This window comes from Chenopodium album, chromosome 19, assembly GCF_948465745.1.
Source record: "Chenopodium album chromosome 19, dcCheAlbu1.1, whole genome shotgun sequence".
NCBI classification, from domain to species: domain Eukaryota; kingdom Viridiplantae; phylum Streptophyta; class Magnoliopsida; order Caryophyllales; family Amaranthaceae; genus Chenopodium; species Chenopodium album.
Window position 1 is genome coordinate 7471235 of NC_137852.1, and position 19670 is coordinate 7490904.

Sequence of the window (19670 nt, forward strand, 5' to 3'; positions counted from 1 at the left end):
TAGATTATAAATGAAAACTACAGCGTTTTTGTGCACTTTTAAAGTTTAGAGTGAAGGAAGAAATGAATCTGAAGTAAATGCTTTACTCCTGTTTTTTACTTTTATTCTTGAAATTATGTAATGAAGTAAATCAAGTTAATACTGCCTAAAGTTTATACTTAAAGATTCATCTATCTCATGTTTGTCATGCTTTCCTTGATAATATTATGAAGTACGGAGTATTGAAGTAGGTATGTATAAGTTACAGTGATGATCTATCAATCTATGGTTGTCAAACATGCGTTACCTTTATTAAGATTTAGTTGTCACAGTACAAGTTAGGACTATATATGCCGCTATCAATTTAACAATGAATATCAAAGGACTCAGTATATGCAATTATGTACTGTTAATATTTTGGTTATATGGTGACCCCTTTCAGTCTCTCTAGCACATTCATTGTGTTTCGCTTAATGTTTTGTTGTAATTTAAAAGCTCGATACATATTTATTCGAATCTACAATGGAAGCAAAGCAAGAGTAGAAGTAGAGGGTTGTCTCTTATATCTAAACCAGGTTACAGCAAAATAGAGCTAAACATTCCACCAGCTGTTCGCGTCTTCTGCCAAACCCAAGTTAATCGCTCAGCTGTACTGGGATCAACAAAGACCGAACACAAACATCAGTTTGCTGGTGCTGTTCAGAGCTGTAAATCCCCTGCAGCATTCCATGTGAAAGGTATAATGTACGTCGTAATGTCGATGAAGTCATAGGGTTGAAGACTTGAAGTCAGCTTCATCTCCATATAAATATTACATCTTAGATCCAGATAGTAGGTTTTTTAAAAAAAAAAAAAAAACAGTGTGACAGATAGGCTATTATTCCCTTTTTCTGAAACAGAATTGTAGTTTAAAGAGTCTGACTTAATTAATGCAATATGTATTATATCATGTTAATTACATGGTTTCTGACAAGTTATTTCTTTAACAAATTTGCCAGAATTTTATAACAAATATATTATTCTAAATCCAGACTCTAGGGTTATACTTACCTCTACCATTTCTTAAATCATATACATGCTTAAGAGGAGCACTAGCTGTCAAGGTTATAACATTTAGACCGCGCTCTCATCTACCAAGATCGAGTTACTCGTATTGTACAAGTGCTGAGATTATTCATTCCTGATGTATGTATATTCTATCAGAATTTTCTACTACCATCAGATGAAGTAATCTATTAAGTACATTGGATGGTTTGGTTTGTTCAACGTATATACGTTGCTGTTAGAATTGCATATTGTACTAATGTTAGATCAAGCTCGATAAATCAGACCAAATATCTGCAGATACATGTTCTGAAAAAACCAACCCTTCAACAGAGCATTCTGACATCATCAATAGTCAATCAAAGTAACCAAATAATGGAATCGCGATACAACTAAACAAATAAGCTTACTTAGACTTTGTTCTTTGATTGAAAGAGATCACAAGGAAAGAAATAAATATTTATATATATCACTGTAATATCAATATCTGTAATGGTGTTACAATAAGATTATATTAGTATAACATAAGGTTTACAAAAACAACTACAAAAATCAAAGGACCTAGAAAGGGAACGAACATTATAATCAAACCGATTCATGCTCTACAATATCATCAGACTTCTTGTGACTTGTGTGACTCCCAGATGATCCGAATAATCGACAACAAACAAGAAAATACACAAAATTAATAAAACACAAGATCGCAACCAACCAGTAATAATAGTCTACATGACCCTTATTAAGGTTGCTTGACAACCAGCTGATCTTTCCACCAGTACTAGTTATACTATCAACAAGCTCAACCAAAAGCGTGCCCACGATACTAGATACCGCCATTCCTAGTGTAAATATAGCCATTGCAATACTTGACATACTCTTAGATAGATGAGAATAATAAAACTCTATCTGCCCTACCGCGTTTAACCCCTCAGCAAGTCCTAGCAGGACAAGCTGTGGGACTAACCACATAGCCGACATGTCGAGTACTCCCCTAGGATTATCTTGCAGTCCCTGATTGATTGCAGCTTTTCGTCTAACTGATTCAACAATAGCAGCAACTATCAGTGCTACACATGATAACAATAGCCCGAGTCCCATACGAACCTTGGGTGTTAGCCCTCGCGGCATGCCACAAAACTTGGACATTAATGGCACAACAGCTCGGTCATAGAATGCTACCCAAAATGTGATGGTTACAACAGAAAAGACAGTGAAAGAACCAGCAGGGATTTCGAATTTTGGACTAATGTGTCGATTCATGGATTTCGCTTGAAGGGTTGTGTAGCTGTTGTTCATGGCTACTAGCATCATGATTCCAGTAGTCCACATTGGCAGGATTCTTAAGATTGATTTCAGATTTTCTACTCGCTCAACTGTGCATAGACTCCATGGTTTCGAAGCTGATCCGTCTGGGTTCAAGTCATTTTCGGGATCCACGATTACACAAGCCTTGTTCAAACACCTACAAGATGCAAAAGATACTAACACAATCAACTACACATAGCTAGATAATGCAGTAGTAGACTTGTTGATCTATTCAAAGTTGACTAGTTGAGTACAAACATAGACTCCTAATTTCGCCTATTACAACTGATAGAGTATAAAACATATTCCTTATTTATCAGTTTAAGCTTTTGATTGAGTTGATTGAGGTTTAGGATTATGTTTTATACTCTATCAACAACTATGTCGAATAGTGGCCAGTGAGTAGCCACTTTAACATAAATGGTCTGAATGAGCCATAAGAGCAATACAAATTGAAGAAGGGGATTTGAATCAACGACCTAATGTAAACAGACTCCCAGTCTTAATTAACCACTAGGTCAAGACCTCATTAGTACTCTAACCGTTTAACATATAGACTTAAAATTAGGCCAACATAAGTAAATATCGTCATTGACTAAACAATAATCGAGTCATAAACTTGGACATGATGATCATGTAATAAGGTTTGATATGATCGATTCGAGCTCTGAAGAAAATATGAGAGTATTAGAAGAGTACCTTAAGCTGTCACTAGGAACTTTTTTCTCGGAACCATTATTTCCACTAAAGTAAAGCTCTTCAGCATCAAGAGGAAGAAGACTAACATTCCTTTTCCGAAAGGCAGCAACCGGAACTTGAAACATACCAATAAACAAGCTATCCTTAACCTTGACATGAACATACAACGGTGACCCGAAAAAGAAGGCTACAAGAGAAAGGACCATAAGACAAACGGGCACACCGAACCCGATTGGCCACCCGAATTTATCTTGAATGAACACAATAACTGTCAATGCAATGATAGTTGCCAACCCTGTTGATGCATAATACCAGTTGAAGAAACTATCTAGAACCCTCTCATTGTTGGGGTTGTCTTTGTTGCTCACTTGATCAGCTCCGAAGGCTAACGAACACGGCCTCACGCAACCGGCTCCGATTGAGATCAGGCCGAAAGAGCCGAACAAGACTAGGAATTGGATCGGTGTAGCTGATGAACAACTCTCAGAACTTGACCTTGCACAAGGTGCTGGTTTTAGTGCTGGGACTACGGAAGTCAACCAAAGTAGACTTGTTCCCTAATGAAAATAATCATGATTGTTATTTATTACGTGTTGTTAGAAATCAAATGCGACATGCTTGGATTGGGGGTAATGTATGGTTAACGACATATCAGGGTAATAGGAGAAAATAAAAGTGAAATTTCTTTTTATTTTCTCTTATTACCTCTAATCCAAGCATGTCGTAATTAAAAGGTAACATAAAAAAAGTCCGATCTAGAAGCTAACTTACAAGAAGGCTGCAGAAGGTTCCGAAAGCAATGACTCGAAATCGACCAAAGTAAGAATCCGAGAGAAAACCTCCAACAATGGCCAACGCATTGGAAATTCCAGACCATAATGATAATACAATAACCCCTTTTGCAGCTTCCAAGTGATAAACGTTCATCAAGTAAAATATCATGTTTGGCAACAAACCATAACTTGCTACTTTCTCAAATGCCTCATTCACTGCCCACCAAATGAAAAATAAATAAATTAATTAAACCAAAAATAACAAGTATCTTCTAAAAGCATTCGACAACTAAAAAGTTCATTACAAGAAAGTCTGAGTATATGTATGTCAAAATCCGAGATTGAGCAATCTGACACACATGAACTAGCAAGTATAGCACTAGTTATGAGCTAAGATGGACCAATCTCGGATATTAACATAAAAAGGTCTAGCACAGTAGCACTTGATATGAGATCGATCTTAGATATTAACATGAAAAGGTGGCGAAGTCATTAGAAAGTACTTACCAATAATAAAAGGCATGGTAATTATACCACCCTTTTTCTTAGACTTAGGAGTAATTTCATGCTGATCTGAGTTATTGTTATCTGGTAAAATCGCCATTTTCTCCATCTTCTCTTCTGGTAATTCTACACTGCTTTCTTTCATAGCCATTTGTAAATTAAATCCTCTATTTATAGTATAAAGTTAAGTATTTTTGAGATATACAATATGATATGATCTTCTAGGAAATGAGAAATTTGCGACAAATTATTTGGTTGTGTGACTTTTTATAACATATATATGGATTATTATGGAGGTGTAATTGAAAAGCTGTACACGCTAGTTGAATTAATGCTTTCATAGTGTTTGAGTCAATAGCCAAATACTTTACGACCTCTTTTAATATATTATTTAACAAAATGTAATAAAAAAATTAAAAAAGATTTTATGGTTTTGTTTACCATTTACTAGACGCGTGACCCTCGTGGCCTCGTTGGTAACCCTTAGAAAATATCCTAATAATAAAGTAATAATACAAATTACAAATACAATAGGGATATTCCTGTTTCCATTTTTGTCACTTTTGTTAGCTACTAGTGGGCTGTAGGCGTTATTGTTATTTTGTTGCTTTAATTCGGATTCATCGGTGAGATAGTATATTATGTATGAAGAGTTGGTGTGACAAAAAAAGATTCGACTAACTTAAATATTATTAATTTCTCTTTTTAATTAAAAGTTTAAGTTGAAGCATGGTTTAAACTCAACATTGATTGATACGAAATACCAAATACGTTATATATTTATCAGAGAGGATGAATATAATGTTGAGAATTGTCTTTGTTAGGTGAATGTTTAGTTAATAAAGTTTTGGGAGTGGTATCCATATATCCCAGAGTTGGATTGAATTTTGTCTTAAGTATATGCATGCTATAGTATTTCATTATTCAATGTAAATAGTCTTTTTCAACCTCTATCTTTTCGGATCCTATGGCTCTCAATCTTCTCTCTTTTTTTCCGGTCAATAAGAAAAAGGGTCCTACCGGACCTAAACCTCTCACAGGTTTGTCCGGCCTGTCCGGCCCGGGTTAATGGGTCGGGCTAGGTACCTCGTGAGTAGGGGGGAGGGTAAAAGGAATTCCCACCCCAAAATGCCTCTAATGGAGTTTGATCCCTCAACTTCATGGTTGTAAGATACAAACCTTACCACTAGACCAAGCTATAATTGGTTCTGAATCCTCTCATTTTTGTATTGTGAAAGCATGTGTGTATATTAATTTGAGTATATATTGTTATCATGGACAATATAATATACAAGTGATGGGTTTTGACAAATTTATTTCTAATTTGACAACTATATATTGTTGTTGGTTCTTGGTTGTGTTGTGGGTCGAGACTAACAAACTTCGGGTATGTTCACATTTACTGAACTGAACTGATTGGAGCTGAACTGAATTGAACTGATTGGAGCTGAACTAAAGTGAACTGAAATTAAGTAAATGTGAACAGGCCCTTCATGCACAGATGACGAAGTAGAAATTACTAACAAACTTCTTGGTTGTGTTGATAGACATAGAACTTGATTAAGATGTTTGGTTGGCATAATTCACTAGAAAATGGAATTTAAGTCAATGATGACAAGTTGAATTATTTTCCCAGTAGTTTCTAATTGAAGATAATGTTTATGATGAACAACCCCATAAGCACGATATAGTCGATATTTATATCGTATATTCTTCAAGAAAAATTATAAAAGGAATTTTTTTACAAAAGATGATTTTAGGGAAAACCTTATTACAATTAATATAAATTGTATCAAACAGGGCCGTCTTTAGACATGTTTTTTCTCACACACGTAACAGGGCCTCCCAAAATCAGGGCCCCATAATTTTAAAAAATAAAAATTATAACCTTACAAATTCACCTTCTTCCTCGTAAAAGACCATCATTTTCAAACTAAAACCTTAAAATTTATCTTTGATTATGAAGATATATTTGTGGATTTTGCTTCAAAAAATATTAAAAGGATGACACCCTTTGAATAAAAAGTTTTTGTTTGTTGTTTTATTGAATTGCTATTAAACTTATTACTATGAATATTTAAGCTCAATAATAATTTGTAGTACTGTACACAAGAAAAAAAAAAAGCAATTTTATAGTAATAATATTTTTTAACCTTTTAAAACAGTCCTCTAAAATTGAAGGACCCAATTTTAAAAATTAAAACATGGCCACCAAATTGTCGGAGACGGCCCTGGTATCAAATGTACATGAATCATAATTATTCTAGGATACTGTTGGGGATATTCCCTCATATGTGTATGTGTTGACTTTCAATACGAGTTCGTTGTTTTTTAGCTTGACATGTTTCCTCATCATTCTTGTTAGGGGCTAAGGGAGTGCTTTGACCAATACAATGTGAACACTTGCATTGATCACCTTTGACCGCCGCAAAATCCTATACTATTTCTCTATTTTTTTATTAGTGTTCCGTACTATGGATTGAATTTTGGTATGTACCGATACAATGTTAGTTTTCCCTCCCTAATAGTGTAATATATTTTAAGTGTATAGGCTTATATTTGAGTTAGGTTATGATTCAATATATATAACTTATATTCACGACTAATCTACGCTACGGAAAGTGACCCTTTTGTCTAATTCCGGTAATTTATAAAAATCAATTGTATAATCAATTAAAATTAGACAAAACTTTCACAACTTGCCAATTTACATAACACGATTTTTATTTATAATAATTGCGACATGTTTAGTTGACGGTCATAATAACAATGCTATTGGCAGAAATTGTGTATCATGTAAAAGTTTCATGTGTGATCGACCAGATCATGTAAACATTATAACATCAACAAAAATCCAACTTTAATTTATTTCAAAATTTCAGTACTACAACATGCATTTGATACAATACACCAGTGATAAATATGAGATTAAAATCATAAATGAAATAATGTTATGGGTTTAGACCTTGATTAGGATCATGTATTAAGTTCAATTATGATCAAGATTTTTTTTATTTGATACCTAAAACTATTGATATGTGTCAAACTCACTTTTTCTTTAAGTTTCTAATATCTTACCCTCGGGTCTGTGTTTGAGGTACAAATTTGAACATCTTAAAATCATCAATCAAACACATTACTTGGTTTGAATTTCGGTTCTAAACTCATACCTTATACATCAAACCTAAATTTCATGAGTCAAACCAATTAATCTTGCTTATGGTTATAATTAACTTATGTCTTATTTGTGTGTCCGAAATTGTATCAATGCGTTCTAAAATATTTGCTCAATTTAATGTTTTTCGTGGTCATTTTTAGATTTACATAGATCCAATAATTTGAAGTCAAAACTGACAAAGAATTACCATAAATGCCTCATTTTTTGTGCCAAAGATGTCTCAGCACAAGCGCATTTTATCACCCAAACCAAAGTGTTCTTTGTATTTTTTTTTCCAATTAAAAAAGGATATATACTTCCTCCGTTTTTTAATACTTGCAACACTTTCATAAAATGGAAATATCACAATATTTGCAAAACACTATAAATGGAAATTTTTTTGAAAAAAGTTGTACTATTTCTCTTATTTAAAGCACATGCCCCTCACCTCTCATCCAAATTAAAGTATATCACATTATATGAACCCCACTTTTCTTAAATAGCGTAAAAAGGTGTGTTGCAACTATTAAAAAATGGAGGAATTAAATATATAAGGTAGTTTTTGACAAAAACATTACCATAAATGGCTCTTTCTGACAAATTAGCCTAAATGTTTTAAAATGGAACATATTGCGTGGGAATGTGAAAGCAAGAAGTGACGAGGCAAAACGAAGAGAAACTTAAGGCAAACACAAAGCATGTGGCCATGTACTACGTAGGAGTCAAAACTAGCTTCTTAAATGTTGTAATAATGCCGATATAATATTATTTACTTTGCCAACCCCTCTATTATTTATCACCGTCTTTCACTGTTCTTGATCACAACACAACCAACTTGATTGATACTATGGATATAATTATATTTTATTTTTGCTAATTTTCGTTGAAGATACATGTGATATAGTTTTATTACTGTACATAACTCCACAAGAAATGGAACAAAAGGCAGCTAAATTGGCCTATTTCTTGCGTGAAATTCAATTTTAATACCATATCATCAAAAAAATAAAACTACTACGTATAACCTTTGATTGAACTACGTATTTATCTTGTACCATTATTTTACAAAACCCTTTATTCTTGGCTTCTTGCTCATATACTTACTACAAAACCAACAAAGTGTATGTTAGACTTACTTGATAAGTTCTTTCTTACCTCACATCCTAGAGATTTGGAATTCAAATCCTACCAATGCAAATACTGAAGCCAATAATAACAAAAACGATAGTTAAATAGAAAAATAGAATTAGAGGTAGTTATCCTCGCTCCTATCACAAGTACAAAAGGCATTCACTATGATCATCGATAGTTCGAATCATTTACCAAATACTTGTATCAAAAACATAGCAAGTAATAATATCTTAAAACATGGAATTACATAGTATATATATATATAGGCGTATGTGCATTTTTCTCTTATGAAAATAAATAAAAATAATATCTACATTAATTTCATTTAAAAAAAGTTTAATTATCTAAAAAGAAAATGTACTATGTAATCATGCATCACTAATAATCCCCTTTGTATCTTGTAAATCCCTTTTTCCTTGCTCATATGCTTTACTACAAAACAAAAAATATATGTAGTTAAGCAAACTCAAACCAGCAAGGATCCAATAATAGTAATCATAGTGGCCCTTATTAATGTCACTTGATACCCAACTCTCCTTCCCAATTCTTTTGGTAACATTGTCAACAACAATTATGATTAAACTCGCAAATAAACTTGCAATACCCATGCTTAGCCCTTGGAGGTTTGATGCTATACTAGACATGCTCTTAGGAAATTCCGAGTAAAAGAGCTCGATTTGAGCGATAGCTGTTAAGGCTTCGGCCAAGCCAAAGAGGCAAACTTGTGGCACTAGCCACATTGCCGACATAGGCACCGTGGAAGAGGTGTTATCTTCTAAGATTCCTCCTTTAGTTGCCATATCACGACGGATACTCTCCACAACTCCGGACACCAACAAGCACACAAATGAGAGTAACAATCCAATTCCCATTCGTGTCATAACGTGCAAACGTACGGGTTTGCCCATGACCTTAGATGCCATAGGGATAATAACACGGTCATAAAGAATGAGCCAAAATATCAATGTGATTAGGGCAAAGGTACCAAAGGAGCCTGGAGGAATTTCGAAGGTTGGGGTCAGGATATGTCGATCCATCGAGAATGCTTGAAGGACTCGAAACGAAGTTGTGTTTGCGTTCACACCCATCATGATTCCGGTTGACCATAATGGGATTAAGTTGATGATTGATTTTAAATCTTCAACTTGATCTATTGTGCATAAACGCCATGGATCTATAGCCGTTCCATCTGGGGTGAGGTCTTGTCTAGGGTCCATCACGATACACGCCTTGTTTAGAGACCTATCAAAATGTAACCAATAAACCATAATTTTTCATGTCCTTAAGACCAAAGTGTTACCATCACATAATGAAAATGCACTTAAGTGGACTAGAATAATAGTGTATAAATTGGGTTAATGTACTCCAAATTTTAACATTTCACACAAAATTAGCTAATCTTTATTACGGAGTATTCAAAATTTATCAACCTTTCACCTCACACAAATGTGATTTTTTTCTAGAATTGTATTTATAAGTTCTAAGGAATGCAAATGTTCAAATTTAACTTAATAAATATAAATTCAAAAACTAACATACAAGTAGGGCAGGCAATCCCTAACCCGACCCGAAGTTACTGAGAGAAACCCGAACAACCCAAATTCGACCCGATTTGACCAAAATGCCATATATCGTTATAATATTAAATTTTAAACTATTTTTGATAGTTTTTAAGTACAACTCGAAACCTGACCCGAACCCAACCCGCTGCCCGAATTGCCACCCCTACATACAAGTATATATTATTTTGGAAATTAGGACAAAATATAAAATATACACGTGACATATAGTAGAAACAAATTAACTTAAGAAAAGAAGCAAGAGACATCACCTTAGTTTCTCACTTGGAAATTCTAGCGTAGATCCTTTCACAACATGATAAACTTTATCCACATTCATCTCGCTTGGAAACTCATAATGCCTATTCCTCCAAGAGGCAACGATGACTTGAGCGAACCCGGTAAGCAAGCTAGCCTTAGGAGGCTTCACCTTGACATAAAAAGAAGAAGCCAAGAAGAACGAAACAACCGAAAATAACATAAGCAAGGTAGGAACTCCGAAACCATATTGCCACCCTGCATGATCTTGGATGTACACAACACATGTAAGACCAAAGAGAACCGATATTGAGACCGAAAAATAGTACCAATTGAAGAAGCTCTCTAATATTCCAACGCAATTCGGTTTTGCATTTTCGTCTACTCCATTTCTCGCTATTTGGTCTGCCCCAAAGGCTAGTGTAGAAGACCTAATTCCACCTGTGCCAATTGACATTAGGCCGAAAGAAGAGAAAAGAAGGATGAGTTGAAATGGTGTTGGAGAAGTGTTAGTGTTAGCGGTGGATTCGAGTTTGTATGGCGTTGCTCCTGGGATCATAGTTGTTGACCATAATAGCATCGTCCCCTGTGATATAGTATCATGCATTTAGTTTACAAGATTAATTTTTTCTTTGAAGGTTAATGGATGCAGCTTTTTATATTCAATCGACATTTATAACTTCCTCTGTCTAAAATTAGGAGGGAGCCCCCATTCATCTTATGATAAACAAAATTTGTTTATCTAATGGCATTTTTGTAAATATATCAACAATTCACTCCAATCAGTACGGCATTTTTGTAAATAAGTTAACAACTTTTATTAATATGCGGGTCCCACAAATGTTAACTTATGTCAATCCAATGGCAGACCTAGGTGGGTGCCTAAGTGGCATGAGCCCCACCAAAAGTATATTAGGGTTCGTTTGGCATCGTTGTGGTTTTCTGTTTTTTGGTTTTTAAAAGTATATTATATATGTCACATAATGAATCAAAAATTATTTAGACTTATCAAAATCATGATAATTTTGAAAACTGGCAACAGAAAAATGGAAACATCTTTTTCTTATTTCCTGTTTTTGGTTTTTAGTTTTCAAAATTACAGGAAACTAAAAAACAAAAATGATGTCAAATTTGGCATCATTTTTTGTTTCCTGTTTTTTTTGAAAACTAAAAACCAAAAACAGGAAACAGGAAACAGGAAAAAGGTGTTTCCACTTTTTTGTTGTCAGTTTTCAAATTATCATGATTTTAATAAGTCTAAATATTTTTTGATTCATTATGTGATATATAAAATATACTTTTAAAAAACAAAAAACTAAAAAACAGAAAACCACAGTGATGCCAAACGGACTCTTAGTTTTTTGTTTTTTGGTTTGAAATTCAATTATATTAAGATTTTTTTTTTTTGGTGAAATCAATTATATTAAGATGTAAAAGGCTATATCTACATAATTATTCACTAAGTGTCCTTCCAGACTTAGTACCATACGTTCTCCAATTACTTGAATCATATAGTGGAACATTATGAATTGCATACTTGTATCGACATAAATATGTGACACTTTTTTCCGGTATCCTAAAACAGTACGAGTAGTAATTAAATTTCAATAGTATAAAATAATACGAAGTACGGAGTAATAGTTACCAGGAGACTGAAAATGGACCCAAATGCGATCATTGGGAAACGGCCCACATAAGAATCGGCAAGAAAAGCGCCCAAAATAGGGGTGAAGTTGGTAGCAGCAGCCCACAAGAAAAGAATGTTGGACCCAGTTGCCATTTCCAATCCATAATTTCCCATTAGATAAACTATCATATTGGGCTCCAACCCATAAAATGCAGCTCTCTCAAATCCTTCATTTGCTGCAATTTCAATTAAAATAAATTAACAATTTTATACTTAAATTAGAAAGTTCAAAATTATTAATTCATATAACAACCTTATTTAATTTTTAGTATAAAATATAGTAGTACTTATACATTAGAAAGTTCAATGATATTCTTTCCTAAATTGGATCACAATAAAGTCCTACACGTCTCTAACATTTGAGACAAGTTTGATTACATAAGTAGTTACTTGTATAATTTATAAGCTATCATAAAACTAACCGACAATGTGTAAAAGTCATCCTTGCCTCTTTGTCCCAAATATGACGATTTATATGTGGAATTTTCTTGTAACGGTCTAGTGGCTATAACAAGAACTTTTTGGCCTAAGTTGTCATTCACAAAATCACAATTCATAAGTCTCTTTTTTAAGTTCTACTACTATAGAGTATATTAGCATCCTTCCCCTACTTTGAGTGCTTTGTATAATCAAATTGTATATTTGTATATTGCACATTTTAAGTGGTAGAGATAGCATTTGGGTCGTGTTTAGCGTTAGTTAATTTTGATCACTTTCTAAGAAGACATGGATTTTACTTCAAATGAACTAAAACCTATGTATCAATGTATGGATTTTATTGTATATTAATATTTCAATCGTTACCTTGATAGAAAAACTCTACCCACTTTTAATTAATAGCTACTCGTTACTTTGATAGGTACCCACTAATCGACCATTAAAAACTATCTGCTACCACTAGTTTTTCCAAATAGGGTCATAGTTTTTTTTTTTTTTTTTTTTTTTTTTTTTTTTTTTTTTTTTGAGGAAATATAGGGTCATAGTTATTTCTCATGCCTTTTTTATGAGTAGTATTAATCTTCCCATTCTCCACTTACATGATTACATCCCTTAATTTGAAAAAACTACACATTATTTTTTAATTTCAAGACAAGCTACAACTCGTACACAATATTTTACCAAATTCAATTTACTTTTTAAAAACTTAGTAACTCATATTGGTCCATTGAAAATATCTATGTATACCTAGTTAGGTGCACCTAAGGGTATTTTCTGCTAATTTGATGTATAAAGTATTTTTTCTAAAATAAGCTAGAAATATAATCAAATAAGCAAAAAAAATTATCAGTATACGAAGTACCTACTTTTATTTACACCCGAATATATATACTCCGTAAAAGATCCAACTCTTCTATAAAATGGGATACATCAAAAACTAGTATAAAGAGAGTATGTTACTTTCTTGAAGTAATTCTTTAACACGAAAAAGTACAAAACTTGTGGGGAAAAAGTACACGAAATTTAATTTGGAGAACATGGTTAGTTACGCAAAATAAATTTTCTGATAACGAAACTTACACTTCATACTTCCAATTTCATTGGATTAGTTATAACTCTTATAAAGTTTGTGAAGTGTTTGGTGAACTATAGTAGTAGTACTACGTGTTGCTTACTCATGAAACCATAATATCATATACTGTATAACAATAGTAAATTTATTATTATTTTTTTATTTATTTATTTTTATTTTTTTAATTTCACTATTAAATTTTAAATTATTCATACTCTAATTACATGACATAAATACAAAATAAGTTTGTAGTTTAGCAATACTTGTTAGCCAAAAACAATATAAATATTAGTCACTCATAATTAATTCATCTAAAAACACATGAATTGAAATAGTAATGTTTAATATGAGAATCAATGTTGGCCTAGGTCTTCCATCCCGATGACAGACAGGGGTTCGATTCTCACCCCCAAGCAAATGGGATCTTTTAACAAATGGGATTACTTTATAACACCTAACAAATGAGGTTTAGAAACTTTATAACACCACTTCGTTCAAACCACCCACGAATACCATAGTTTTCAATAATCCACTTACTTTACAGTTACACCATTCAACAATGAAAATAATACTAATAATTTTCATCAAACCTAAAAAAAAAACCTGAAACTTATAAGACCTTTCATGTTCATATTTACTAGTTTCACGCATATCTATGGAAGACTAATACGTACGGTGAGATCAAAAAATTAACACATATGAAGTACTACTATAATGCTACTCAAAAAATTAAACAAGTTTAATACGGTCAATGACTATATTTTTTTAGGTGTTTAGAGAGTCACAAGGGCAAGAGGTGAGAATCGATCTTAGGATCTCCTAGAATCGGGAAGGAAACTCTAACTACTTGAGCTATCCCTCACTTTCACTATGTATAATATATATATCCTTCATCTGAAATTAATAACCACGTTGATACAATAAACCATAATATATTAGACCGAAGAACGAAATGCATCTCGAAAACTTAGGAACAAACATTTCATAAAGCTAAAATGAAGAAATCATAGAGTTTGAAGAGGGAATGGCTTACCTAAAATGAAAGGCAAAGTTCTAAGACCACCTTGAATCTTAGAAGGAGTGTTTAAGAGAGGCTCATTCATCCCTTTATTATCTTCAATATCTTCAGAAGTTTCCATGAAATTGATGATCTTTAAGGTAGTTTTAATTTAATCAATAAAGTATGTAAAATGTTTTGAAATATAAATACTAGTATATATAAAGAAGAAAGAGAGTTTATGGGGTGACGAATAAAGTGGAGTGTGAGATTCATGTGCAAATTAGCGGTTGCGCATGGTCCGCAAAGGGAGGACTACTAGACACATTAGCTTTGTTTATATAGCACCAAATTTTATGTGACATGCGTCTTATACACTAATTTCTCCACTGATGTTTGGTTTAATTCACCTTATTTTTGTTTTCACTAATGTCTGGTTTAATTCGTCTTATTTTTGTTATGATCTAATATGATTTGGTATGATCTAATATGATTCGGTGTGATCTAATCTGATTTGATTTGGTGTGATCTAATCTGATTTGATTTGGTATGATCTAATATGATTTGGTATTTATTAAAAAAAAATATATATACTCCCTCCGTTTCATAGTATTAGTCTCATACATTATTTAGGGCGGCGTTTAAAAAAAATCTACCCATATTAAATATATTTCATTTAAAACTTGATTTTTTTTTTAAATTTATTGGTTTGTGTATTGATGACATGACTCTAAGAAAAGACATCTTACCTTAAATTATGCGAGTTAAGCACACAATTAGGTACTCAATTCTTTAAAATTTCACCTTTTAGGTACTCAATTCTTTTTACTTTGCTTTTGCGTACTGAGTTAAGAATTCAAGCCAAAAAAATTAAATCAGCCAAAGAATTGAGTATCTTGGGTTAAAGAATTTAGTACCCTTGGTTAAGTATGTGGGCCCCACCCGATTTAAACTTATTTTTTCTGATATATAATAAAATATGAACTTATTATTTTTACTAAGATTAGTATAAATATGGTGAACTAAAAATGGCCTAAATTAGTAGTAGTAATTGCCAAACTTTAAACTCTACCTTTTAAAAAGTGGACCCAAAATCATTTTTTTTTCTTTGTTACTAGTTATTTTTTTTCCAATATTTTTTTTTTCTTTGTTACTAGTATTTTTTTTTTCTTTGTGCCAAAATGAATTGTGTTGATCCTAAATGCAAAAAATAATCCATGTATATTATGTGGATTAAAAATTATATTCATTATAATTAGTCTTTTTTTTTATCCACGTGTTTTATGCAATCAATTAGGGTCAGTTCAGTTCAGCTTAATTTCAGCTTAGTGTAGTTCAGTTCAGCTCCAGTTCGTTCAGCTCAGTTTCTAATTTTATTCTCTCATAAACAATTCATTTCAGCTCGATTCAGTTCAGTAAATTGAAACAGGCCCTTAGATTAGGCCGAGTTAAATTTTTCATTGTAATTAGTTAATTTTAGTTGGTGATTTGTAACGCTATAATGAGATAGAGGTGACTTAACTTATCTAGTGTAACATGTAAATGGATTATGGACCACATTATGTATTAGTACAATGAGTACAACACTAAGCATATACTCCGTGTATATTTATAGCGATGTAAATTTGATAGAGAATTGGGAAGTTCATGTTCATAATAATTAAATAAAGCCATATTTTTTTACATTAATAAGTGTAGATTATAACCTTGCCTTTTCTTTTGTGCCACTGCTACAATGGTACAAGTAATTTTGTATTTTGGAAAGTGAAAATGTTTAGTAGAATAGTAAACATGCATGGCATGCAATCCAATATAATGCGTAATTTGTACTCTATCTTGTACAAATCTCTTTTTCACGATTATCATCAAATTATCAATTCAATAGAATAAACTTTTTATTGAAATAATTAGCTTCTAAATCCTAATAATAAGATTGCTTTATTTCATGGATGCTTTAAATTCTAGGAAATCGGTAGAGATTGTGAAGAACATACACGTAGCCGCATAGCTAACGGTGAAATGGGATCGTGGCAACTACCAAATTGTTTATTTATTACGTATGAACTAAGTTCAAGAATCATAATTCTACATCTATATTCATCGGCAAAATGTGGTGGTCATGAATGTTGAAAATAAGGGCTAATAATGGGTTGGGTATATGAATCGATTTCAGATTGAGTATATGATGCCAAATACTACGGAGCGGGTAGATAAGAGAACTGTTTTACCAATTTGAAGTCTCTCGTAAATTAACTTGAGTATGAGACTAAACACTTAGAAATTTAAAGAGTACGTATTAATTAAAGGATTAGAAATTCTCACGCTTAAATTGACCCTAGTGGAGATTAAACCCCAAAATTCAAGGTAGAAAAGTTTCATCCTTACCACTAGCTATGCCAACACTTGGTTGGTGACTTAATGGGTTTAGAAGGTTTGATGGGGTGGGTTAGACTCACGTATGACACTTTAGAGGAAAAAGAATGGCGTTGGAGGAGAAAAGGTATAATGGTACATAGTATAATGCTTAATGTTATTAGGAGATTAATAAAGCTAGCAAATGTCAAATACTTGCTCCTTTTTTTATTACTGTATCATTTTTAAAATTGTAAAATCCTACAAAATTTTTGGATTACAAAAAGATAGAGAAAAAATAAAATAAAGATAGTCCATGTGATATGAGAGAGATAAAGAGAATTTATTGACTAAAATGAAAAGTTATGCATCTAAATTGAAATATCCGTATATAAAAAGGAAAGTGAGGCATGTAATAAAAAAAAAAATAGACTAACTATAATATGATCGCATATAATCACAAGGGTGGATAAAAACACACCCAGCCCATTAAAGGCTTAAAGCCATGGTGATGGCATGCCATTGAGTAATTTGGGTTTATTAGAATTGCTCCCAAGTGACGTAATCTATCATACGAGTATAAATCGAGGTTGTGTAATAGGAAAATATTAAAATTAAAATCTTGTGATTAATTTTTAGGTACCCATGGAAGCAGTGGAGTTATCATTCTCATTGATTGCAAATTTGCAAAGTAATTTCTCGTGACATAACCCCCATTGCCCATTGGTGCTTTTCTTAGTGCAAGGTAATGCCTCTTGACCTCACCCTCAATAGTAGGCTAGTAGCGTCTTGTGTTCACAATTTCACAAATATATTCATGTGCTTGCCTTAGTTAAGAAACTTAACCATAGAATCGTTATATATGTTAATTGTGGATGATGTGATTATCAGCTAATAAATCAATTGGTTAAAGTGTAAAGGAAATAAGCCCATAAGATTTAACATTGAATCTCATCGGTTATTATCTGTTGTTTATATTACCTCTGTTACATATTATTTGCAACGATTAGACATTTTCCCTCTCTACTTTATGTCAAATAGATGCAAATAATGTGTAACGAAAGTAGTAATAACTTTCTTTACAACAAAAGATGAGAGCAAAGCATAGTTTAAAAAAATGGATCACAAGATGAGTATACAAATGCATTCCCAAGGCCATAGTATCTGTTTGGGTATTAAAATGGTCATACCCATTTTAATCAAGCGTAATTCTACCCTTAAAAGCCCAAAGGGCATAAAAAGGCTTAAGAGGCTTCAATTCAGCCAAATGCACTAATATGGCCTATAATTGCCCATATCTGTACAACTATATATACCCCTCAAGGGGCCGAAGCTAAAAGGAGGTCACTCTTATCATCTAAAATGACCATACCTATCCACTTTCTCCCCTACACTATTCTCAAAATATGCATTGTTTGGATACTAACTTGAGCGTCGGAGGCTGAGCCCTGGGGTCCGGGGCTCGGGGTTCATTCTGCAGGTCCTTTTAAGGCCCAAATCTAAGGTTCTCAGGCACCCCTTCGAGGCTCAGCTAACTCATTTTTCTGCCGAAACAGTTCAACTATCAAGTCATCGAGTTAATAGGCTGTCAGTATTTTATTTTCAAAAATTTCTGCTTTCTATATTTTCAAACTTAAATGTGGTTGCTTACCTTGATGTAGGTTGTCTACTAATTGTCTATTGTGTGCTCACATAATTCAATTTTTTTTTTTTTTTTTTTTTTTTTTTTTTTATGCTAGTTCACATAAACTGAAATTAGCACATACAACACACCAGGGCTTCTCCAAGGCTCCAATGATAAGTTATAAGGGCCTTGTAGCTTGCTTTGTCATATTAATTTTTAAGCTACAACACTTTTTTTGCTACAAAGTGTTCTAATGGTTACCTATTGAGGCCTGGTAGCTTGCAAAAAATAAAATATATATATAAAAATATTAATAGTTATACACATGTCACAATATGAGTGAAGTTTACTTGTCTCTTTTCTAATCAAGCAACGTAGCTTATTTGGCATGGGCTACAAAGCCTACAATAGCTTGCATGTTGCTCTTTTATTTATTTTTTTTTTTAAATTTTTTTTTCCTCGACGGTAAGCATGTAGCTAGATATTCTATTTATATTGCAAACAAGTCCTTATAATGAAACCATTAAAGGTGCTTTAAGCTTGCTAGGGCATAATTACTTATGATGAATGTTTTTTTTACTCGTATATTTTAGTTTGGATTTGAATGCAATATGATTTAAAATTTTGTTGTGAAAGTTTGAGTCAAATCCAATTTGAATTTTCAAGAACTGTAATACAACCAACTACACAACCCAATAAAATTTAAAATTAGGTATTATGGATCTTATTTGGAATCCAAATTAATAATACCACTTCAACTATTTAATTTGGTTTATTGGCCAATGAAACTTATTTTCTTATAGAGATTTACGAGGAATATATACTACCTCCATTTCATATTATTATCAACTTTGGAGGCGACATGACACCTAGGCAAAATTTCATAATGTCTTTTGTTGCTAAGGAGGACCTTAACTAGATCTTTTGTTAGTCCAATAGTTGCGAGCTAGGCACTTGGGATTAAAGGAGAGAGTAAGGCCTAAGACCACTCTCACTCATGGTCAAAAAAATAAAATGTCATTCTCTCTCTACCCACTTTCTCACTCCTCTTTTTCACTTTTTTTCATGGGCGTTTTTTTTATACAAGTCCT

The 19670-nt window shown here is 32.7% G+C and overlaps 2 protein-coding genes across 2 annotated transcripts; both read right to left on the bottom strand.

Annotated features, from left to right (window-relative positions):
• Positions 1-1459: 1459 nt before the first annotated feature.
• LOC145595261 (protein NRT1/ PTR FAMILY 1.2-like) lies at positions 1460-4412 on the bottom strand. Its single transcript, XM_081651647.1, has 4 exons — positions 4308-4412; positions 3799-4016; positions 3028-3584; positions 1460-2485 (listed from the first exon to the last, which is right to left on the bottom strand). The coding sequence occupies exons 1-4, from the start codon at positions 4402-4404 to the stop codon at positions 1609-1611; spliced, it is 1749 nt and encodes a 582-aa protein (XP_081507773.1). The 5' UTR covers positions 4405-4412; the 3' UTR covers positions 1460-1608.
• A 4453-nt stretch (positions 4413-8865) lies between these two features.
• On the bottom strand, positions 8866-14766 carry LOC145595589 (protein NRT1/ PTR FAMILY 1.1-like). Its single transcript, XM_081652003.1, has 4 exons — positions 14640-14766; positions 12055-12272; positions 10424-10995; positions 8866-9834 (listed from the first exon to the last, which is right to left on the bottom strand). The coding sequence occupies exons 1-4, from the start codon at positions 14743-14745 to the stop codon at positions 8961-8963; spliced, it is 1770 nt and encodes a 589-aa protein (XP_081508129.1). The 5' UTR covers positions 14746-14766; the 3' UTR covers positions 8866-8960.
• Between the last annotated feature and the right edge of the window lie 4904 nt (positions 14767-19670).